Genomic DNA, 9,340 nt, shown 5'->3' on the forward strand with positions numbered 1-9,340 from the left:
GTGATAATTTCCTGGCGTTAGACAGATACTTCAACACCTTCAACCGAAGGGCCATACCCCGGAATAACAGTGATCGCCTCATTTTAGTGCGTACAGTGTTGGATTATATCCGTGAGCGGTGTAGTAATCTCGTGATTCCTGGAAAGAACCTGTCTTTGGATGAGGGGATGATGCCTTACAAAGGACGTCTTAGTATAAAAGTGTATAACCCCAAGAAGCCAAAGAAATATGGTGTGAAATTCTTTCTCATTACCGGAGGCCAACACTGGATACGTTGTGGACTTTTCAGTGTATACCGGGGTCTTCTCCACGCTGCGTGACACTGTATTCAACTTGTGGGACGTTTCCGTAACCAGGGATATCACCTGTTTATGGATAATTATTATAACTCGGTATCCCTGGCCCAGGAACTGTATGAAGCAGGTGTTCACGTCAGTGGTTACCCTTTCGTTGGTGCATGGGGCCCCCGAATGTCCTCAAGAGGTTCGCTAGTCATCCGCAACACCTGGCAAGAGGAGAGACAGAGTGGCGGCGGAAGGGCGCTGTCTTCGTCATCTGTTGGAAGGGTGTCCGACTCATCCCCATGATTACGACGAGTCATGAACCCATCCAAGAAGAGATCGTACAGCGGAAGAAGACACGTCGACAGGGCCGAGTTGTGTTTGAGGAGTTTCGTACCGAGCGGCCTACCGTCATTGGGCACTACAACAGGCACATGGGAGGAGTTGATCTCTTTGATCAGCTCATCCAGTACTATCCCTTTGCCAGGAGAACCAGAAGGTGGACACAGAAGCTCCTCAAATACATCCTTCAGTTGGCCCTCCAAAATGCCTACATACTGTACTGTGGGTACCGCGGTGACAATCTTCCGAGGTTGACCCACATACAGTTTCCTAGAAGGTAGCCGGGAATGCCCTCATCAACTTCGATCCCGATGAGTGGCCTTCCATAACTGCCACCCCCTGCCCCGAGCTGCAGATCTGCCCCTAGAGGAAAGGGCAGATAGGAGGGCCAACTTCGCTCGACCTGCCGCCGCCCCTGCTGCTGCCGCCCCTGCTGACGACGCCCCTGCTGACGACGCCCCTGCTTCCGCCGCCCCTGCTGACGACGCCCCTGCTGCCGCCGCCCCTAATATTTGTGCCTTTTCATATTACGCTTATTTTAAAGGTTTATATATGGATATGTGCGCAAAAACATGCACAATATAACAAAAAATATTGGAAGGTTGTAGCATTTCTCATTTTTTAAATATTTGCATATAAAGTACGATAAGTACGAAATAAACTACGATCGGTCAACTTTGACTCAACCGAAAAGGTCAAAAAACGCATTTGTAACATAAAAATCTTACAGTCTAGTAATATTCAATCATTTATCTTCAATTTAAAACATATTGAAAGTCTCTAGAACAATATCTCGATTTATGGTGAATTTTTGAAAAAAATATTTTTTTCCCCTCCGCGCGCCGATTCTCGGCCGAAAATCTCCGAAACGCGTAGGTCACATTCTCCTAATATTTGAGCCTTTTCATATTACGCTTTTTTTAAAGGTTTATATATGGAAATGTGCGCAAAAACATGCCCAATATAACTAAAAATATTGGAAGGTTGTAGCATTTCTCATTTTTGAAATATTTGCATATAAAGTACGATAAGTACGAAAAAAACTACGATCGGTCAACTTTGACTCAACCGAAAAGGTCAAAAAACGCATTTGAAACATAAAAATCTTACAGTCTAGTAATATTCAATCATTTATCTTCATTTTAAAACATATTGCAAGTCTCTAGAACAATATCTCGATTTATGGTGAATTTTTGAAAAAAATATTTTTTCCCCTCCGCGCGACGATTCTCGGCCGAAAATCTCCGAAACGCCTAGGTCACATTCTCCTAATATTTGAGCCTTTTCATATTACGCTTTTTTTAAAGGTTTATATATGGAAATGTGCGCAAAAACATGCACAATATAACTAAAAATATTGGAAGGTTGTAGCATTTCTCATTTTTGAAATATTTGCATATAAAGTACGATAAGTATGAAAAAACTACGATCGGTCAACTTTGACTCAACCGAAAAGGTCAAAAAACGCATTTATAACATAAAAATCTTACAGTCTAGTAATATTCAATCATTTATCTTCATTTTAAAACAAATTGCAAGTCTTTAGAACAATATCTCGATTTATGGTGAATTTTTGAAAAAAATATTTTTTTTCCCTCCGCGCGACGATTCTCGGCCGAAAATCTCCGAAACGCGTAGGTCACATTCTCCTAATATTTGAGCCTTTTCATATTACGCTTTTTTTAAAGGTTTATATATGGATATGTGCGCAAATACATGCACAATATAACAAAAAATATTGGAAGGTTGTAGCATTTCTCATTTTTGAAATATTTGCATATCAAGTACGATAAATAGGAAAAAAACTACAATCGGTCAACGTTGACTCAACCGAAATGGTCAAAAAACGCATTTGTAACATAAAAATCTTACAGTCTAGTAATATTCAATCATTTATCTTCAATTTAAAACATATTGAAAGTCTCTAGAACAATATCTCGATTTATGGTGAATTTTTGAAAAAAATATTTTTATTCCGTCCGCGCGCCGATTCTCGGCCGAAAATCTCCGAAACGCGTAGGTCACATTCTCCTAATATTTGTGCCTTTTCATATTACGCCTTTTTTAAAGGTTTTATATATGGAAATGTGCGCAAAAACATGCACAATATAAACAAAAAATATTGGAAGGTTGTAGCATTTATCATTTTTTAAATAATTGCATATAAAGTACGATAAATAGGAAAAAAACTACGATCGGTCAAATTTGACTCCACCGAAATGGTCAAAAAACGCATTTGTAACATAAAAATCTTACAGTCTAGTAATATTCAATCATTTATCTTCAATTTAAAACATATTGCAAGTCTCTAGAGCAATATCTCGATTTATGGTGAATATTTGAAAAAAATATTTTTATTCCGTCCGCGCGCCGATTCTCGGCCGAAAATCTCCGAAACGCGTAGGTCACATTCTCCTAATATTTGTGCCTTTTCATATTACGCTTTTTTTAGAGTTTTATATATGAAATGTGCGCAAACATGCACAATATAACAAAAATTATTGGAAGGTTGTAGCATTTCTCATTTTTTTTATATTTGCATATAAAAAAAAATTCTAAAGAAAAATTCGACATTCGGTCAAATTTAACTCGTTCGAAATGGTCAAAAACTGCATTTGTAAGCTAAAACTCTTACAGTATCGTAATATTCAATCATTTTCCTTCATTTTGAAACAAATTGCAAGTCTCTATAACAATATTTCGATTTATGGTGAATTTTTTAAAATATTTTTTTACGTCCGCGCGCTACGAATTCATGCATCATTTTGTGATAATATTTTCTGTGTTGCTTTTATCGTTTTACAATGTGTTATATATCAAAATGATCGCAATTTAGTGCACATTACAACGAAAAAAAAAGTAACTTGTTACCTCTAACCGTTTGGCGCACAGCGTGATTTGAATACAATTATATATGAAATTTCGTTTTTGCGCTATCATATATCGCATTATTTATATATGATAATGATAATTTTTTTCATTTCTGATGGTTGCATACTAAACTTCAAGCAATGACAAAAAAGGAGCCAAAAATGAACTCTTAACCTTGAAATCTAAGCGCGCTGTGATTTTTTGAAAAAAATATTTTTTCCGCTTACGCGCTCACTCTCAAACCCCTCCGGCATACGGGAGTCATTTTTTTATTTACCGCTTCGGCGTTTAAGGGTTAAGATAAGTTATATACATGTAAGTAAACAAAAAGAAGCAGTGACTTTACAAAGCATAATCATAATCATAAATTGGTGCTATAAATATGGAATAAAAAAAAATAAAAAAAATAATAATGATAATTTACTCTCTAAATTATTAATTGAAATGCTGGAAGTATTTTGGGAACAATCTTATTTTTTCGTAACAGTCTCCAACTTTTTTTCTTTTTTTTGCTTGCTGCCATCGAGTTATTTTCCTGACAACAATAATTATTCATTAGTACCTTTGTAGAAGCCCATGTCGTCATTTTCTCTATCTGTTCAGTGTTGTGTCCTGAGTCGCAAAATTCATTTGAAAACAGAGCCTCATGGTCTACAAGAACTGAGGTATTTGTGTTAATTTATTGATTATTATATAACAATACATAACAATATTTGCTGCTGTATCATGAGGATATAATAAAGATATCTGTGATTTTCTGGAAAGATCTCCTCATCATGCGCTCCACTGATCATTTCTTTGCAAGAATTACATTTCCCTTTACAAAGCAAGAATTACCTTTCCCTTTTTTGTAAACAGAATAACAACAGTAGCCTACTAAATATGTGATTATTGGAAATACCCCCTTGCAATTGTCAATATCATTCTGTTACTTGCAAAGATATGTCACGCAGAGTACCTTTTACAGTATGAGTGGTTTCTAAATCATTCCAATTAATTTCGTCATTAATGGCTACATGTACTGCTCTGTCATTGAATGATAATTTTTGTTTAAGAACAGACATCATCCTCAGCTTCTTTTCACATTCAAACACCTGCCGTACAGAAATATTGTAGTGGCCACCTGCAAGTTGCGCAGTTATTCTTTATCATTAGGGATAGAATTATTTTTGGGTACGGGAATTGCGCAACACGGCAAATTGAAAGTCCCTCATTATTTTTTATGAAAGTCCAATATTGAGTATCTAAAAACTGTAGCTTCCCAATAAGTTCATCAACAGAAACGAATGGCCTAGAATTTGTATACAAAATGTCCATTGCAACACTCTCTGCTATTGCAGCCTGCATCGCTGATTGCTCCTTCCTTACTCTCTTCGAATCTGGAGATTCTCTTCGATGCGATGGCCCGGACAGATACGAGGGACAGTTAGGTAACTGAGATGGAATGGCACCTTCACGAAGTTGTGGCATTTTTAGTTTTGTAGTTGAAGTTGTGCCAGTATTTTTGTCATAACAGGATTTTTCCCATATAATAACCTCTGGCATGAAATATAAACTGCAAACCTGAAAACAGATTTGCAGTATATTAAAACTATTGCCCATTAACGAATATTGAAGTGTTCGAATATCACAAATAAATACACCATGGTGATTCATGCAAATGTAGCTGTGTGTTCATGATCCTCCAAAGCTACGCATATTGATTTTATTACCAAACACTACGTCAATATTCCACAAACGATATTATAATTTCAATAGTAATGAGGTAAATGTCAAGTGTACTTTTATACTCACTTTGCTATATGTGGTCGGGGTGAAGCTTTCTCGTTTTATGGCTGGTATCCATTTTACTGCAAGTTCTTCATTCTTGGGGAAAGAAAATATGTTGACTTTGGGCCCTGTCTCGTAATTCCCCTTGCAATTTGGGACAACATAATGATAAGGCATCGTCGCAGAAACACTCGCAAACTTATGTTTACTATCAATATCCCTTTTGTTCAACAGATAACACAAAAAAGATGGTAATTCACAAGAAAAAAAAAAATCAGCAGTGTGACCCCTTCTGAATTTAGATGAGTACTAAAGCAGGTAGTCTGACTGACCATAGCCTAGGTCGGACTACCTTTGCTTGGGAAAACCCTGGTGACGTTTAATCCGCTAGACCTTCTCTCTCGGTGGCCATAATCAAATTTGATCCCCCAGGGGCTAGTACTACTAAACACGGCGAAACACATTTGACTTCCAAGGGACTATAATAGGAGTCATCAACACGTCTTTCCCAAAACAATAACACGGCTGGTGGGCAAAAAGCCTTTCCGCACCACTACTGTATTAGACGATAAGACGAATCTTGACCTTTCAAGTTAATCTGCGCCTTACTTCTAAGTAAAGGTTCAGTCGTGTGTTGTTGTAGGACGCACTAAAATAAGTGACTGGCAGCCATTTACTGTCCAACTCATGCAAGGCTTAAAGAGAATTAAGATGCAAGAGAGCAACAGGACACAGCACTTCGCAACCTGGCCTAAATTGCTCAGGAATAAGATAGAGCAATTGCTCAGTAAATGAGTAATATTATTACTAAGTTCAAAAGACCCACACAATAGCCCCTCCATGTCTATACCACCATTAAAAGTTCGTCTGCCAAACATTGCCGAAATCGACGTTCCAATAATATTTTCCCGCCACTACCAACATATGGACAGAAGTTTTCATCCATACGTGTCTAATTTGTCCTGTCTTTCAATTTGAAGTTGATCTTTATGAAATAATGTAATCTTATGCAAAGTATTAGAACATACAAGCATTTTTCTAGTGAAATATTCAGATTTACATATTTTCGTTACATCATTTCGGAAGACTGTTCAAAATCCCACGATTTCACAACATAGAAAATTTAAAACTTTATTACTCCACCACATTCCTATATATTTATTTATTTTAACCTATGTACCAACAATAAATATATAAAATTATAATTCCATGTTTTTAGAGTAGAAAATACCAATAGAATTCACAGGAGGAACAGTTGGGATTCACAGAAAACGGATCGAGATAGAAGGCCTGTTCGATGTGACGTCATGACGAGTTACTGGCAACTCACTCCCGTCTCTCGATCTTCCTTCCCTTACATCACTTGGACACGAGGTGTTTTCGTGGTTCAATTGTTTTATATATGAACTGGAACATAAAACTTATATGGCATCATGAGGTAGCGAGCCATGCTCGTGTCCTTTTTTAGACGAACTTACTGTGGTAAACAGATAAACTTGGCAATAAGTTCACTGCAACAGTTACTACCCTTTTGACTTTTCTCTGGATGACTTTCGACTGCAATATAAATACAGTCTGCATTCTAGGTAGAAGTTGTGAGCAACAAGGTCAGGTGCAATATAAATAAAGACTGGTTTAGCCTACATTGAATTTTAGTAGGAATCATGTCAACCAATACTTAACAGAGTCGAATAGGCATATGCTAGCCTAAGTCAAAGAACTCCCAGTGTAGCCTATACCAAACAACACCCCATGTAGCCTATGCCAACCAATACCCAGTGTAGCCTGTGTCCAACAACCAGTTCAGGACTTATAAAGTATTGGAAAAAAAACAATTTAGATGTCATAATAGGCAAGACTAATAAATGGTAGCAGTAGTCAGGTAAGGCAAGCTGCATATAAAAATTACCAACAAGCAAAGAAAGGGCAAACACATCAAACAAGTAAACCTAAGAAGGGTAAACTTACGTACTGCCAGTGCATAGAAACCCCAGAATGCTGTGGCCTATATGTGGTAAAGAACATTATTGCAATGATTGTGGCAAGGGCCTGTGTTAGATAAGAAGGTTGCAAACATGATACCTAATGTGTGACAGAACCTTCAGACAAGGTACTCAAGAGTTACATTAGCACAGACATATAAGTTATAGGTTCATCACAACTTGAAGTACAGTATAGTGGTGGGGAAATAAGCAAATTTCCATTGACAATAGTCAAAGGCATGGGACAAACCTCTTATGGGCCTAGATGGGTTAAGGTGAAAAAAAGTAGACTGGCATACTATTCTAAGGGTTACAGGTTCAAAACAGGAGCCTACAGTAGAAATTTCACTAACTTAACCTAACCTATTCTCATTGCATTAATAGGTTTCAGTGCTCATATATACACGTAAAAATATTAAAAGACCATCTTTCTTCTTCCACAGGTAAAACTTCAGTACAGATTAATGAAAGACCATACTTATGCCACAATGCCCTACCTACAGTCAAGCCTAACTATACAGCACATGCAATTTTCATGTCACTGAAGTATATCACTTAAGTTAGGAGATCTCAAGATTCCTACAGAGGTTCATGATACAAATATTAAGCAGATACGTATTCAGTAACTCCAAAGAGCTGATACTGCTGGATGTATTTCTAACACTGCAATATACGTATATTGCATTGCTGTTATAAAACTAGTTATTCCATTTTTGGCAATAATTTTAGCTCTAGTTAATGACTGAATAAATTTGATTATTCATCAGAGCTGGTAATATTGTGTTTTTGTTATACCTATAGTTGTTCCCCTCAAAGTTATTGTACCATCAGGAGAGTGTTTTTTCAAACAGGTCTGCCCAACATCATAAAAAAAGGACTAAAATTTTCTTATGTACATCAAGAGTAAATGTAAATCATTACTACCCAATGACAAGATAGTGATACTGATGGTGGATGAAACTCACGTACTTAATACCATATTTTCATTATAAAGGCAAAAATATTGTTGGTTCAGCCTTTGGCGATAGTGAAGCTGCAACAGGTGCATTTTACTTTATGTGGAACAGGTAGTGTCTAAATTCATGTAAGTTGCACAAATTCCCAATTAAAGCATAAAAGTTGATGTTCTGCACTGCACACTGAAGAAAGTAATTATAGGCTTAGAAAAAAAAATCATTTTTAGTGTTTTGCATTGTAACATCATAACATAATGCTATCATTGGGAAAGCAGTGTCCTAGTTTCCCAGCATTCCACAGCTGTCTAGTGTATCCTCAGCCATTTCAGAGTAACAAATGCCCTTTTTCGTGTATGTTTCAGTAAAATTGTTAAAATATATCAGGAATAATTGGCTTGTCCAGAAAGTTATAAATAAAACAATGAAGTTACCTCAGTTCTCCTTTGATGTCAATAATTTGGAAAATGAAATTCATTATGCACCATTCAGCCCTTTGAAAAACTTCATGATATAGATGTTTACTCAATGAGCATTCATATAAACTATCATTAACCCTTAAACGCCGGAGCGGTAAATAAAAAAATGACTCCCGTGTGCCGGAGGATTTTGAGAGTGAGCGCGTAAGCGGAAAAAATATTTTTTTCAAAAAATCACAGCGCGCTTAGTTTTCAAGATTAAGAGTTCATTTTTGGCTCCTTTTTTTCTCATTGCTTGAAGTTTAGTATGCAACCATCAGAAATGAAAAAAATTATCATTATCATATATAAATAATGCGATATATGATAGCGCAAAAACGAAATTTCATATATAATTGTATTCAAATCGCGCTGTGCGCAAAACAGTTGAAGATAACAAGTTACTTTTTTTTTCGTTGTAATGTACACTAAATTTCAATCATTTTGGTATATAACAAATTGTAAAACGATAAAAGCAACACAGAGAAAATATTATCACAAAATAATGCATGAATTTGTAACGCGCTTACGTAACACATATTTTTTTTCAAAATTCACCATAAATCTAAATATTTGTTCTAGACACTTCCAATATGTTTCAGAATGAAGACAAATGATTGAATATTACTATACTGTAAGAATATTAGCTTACAAATGCAGTTTTCGACCATATCTGACGAGCT

General features: G+C 36.3%; 1 protein-coding gene across 1 annotated transcript; it reads right to left on the minus strand.

The window, feature by feature from the left end:
• Positions 1-4,414: 4,414 nt before the first annotated feature.
• Positions 4,415-5,441, minus strand: LOC135218903 (uncharacterized). The gene is made up of 3 exons (XM_064255347.1): positions 5,289-5,441; positions 4,946-5,057; positions 4,415-4,617 (listed from the first exon to the last, which is right to left on the minus strand). The coding sequence occupies exons 1-3, from the start codon at positions 5,439-5,441 to the stop codon at positions 4,415-4,417; spliced, it is 468 nt and encodes a 155-aa protein (XP_064111417.1).
• Between the last annotated feature and the right edge of the window lie 3,899 nt (positions 5,442-9,340).

Source organism: Macrobrachium nipponense, chromosome 1, assembly GCF_015104395.2.
Source record: "Macrobrachium nipponense isolate FS-2020 chromosome 1, ASM1510439v2, whole genome shotgun sequence".
Taxonomy (NCBI): domain Eukaryota; kingdom Metazoa; phylum Arthropoda; class Malacostraca; order Decapoda; family Palaemonidae; genus Macrobrachium; species Macrobrachium nipponense.

Coding starts and splice junctions, on each gene's coding strand:
- LOC135218903 (XM_064255347.1), bottom strand. CDS start 5,441: ATGCCTTATCATTATGTTGTCCCAAATTGCAAGGGGAATTACGAGACA. Junction 5,058..5,288: donor CCCCGACCACATATAGCAAA/GTGAGTATAAAA, acceptor ATCTGTTTTCAG/GTTTGCAGTTTATATTTCAT. Junction 4,618..4,945: donor AATGCCACAACTTCGTGAAG/GTGCCATTCCAT, acceptor CGCAACTTGCAG/GTGGCCACTACAATATTTCT.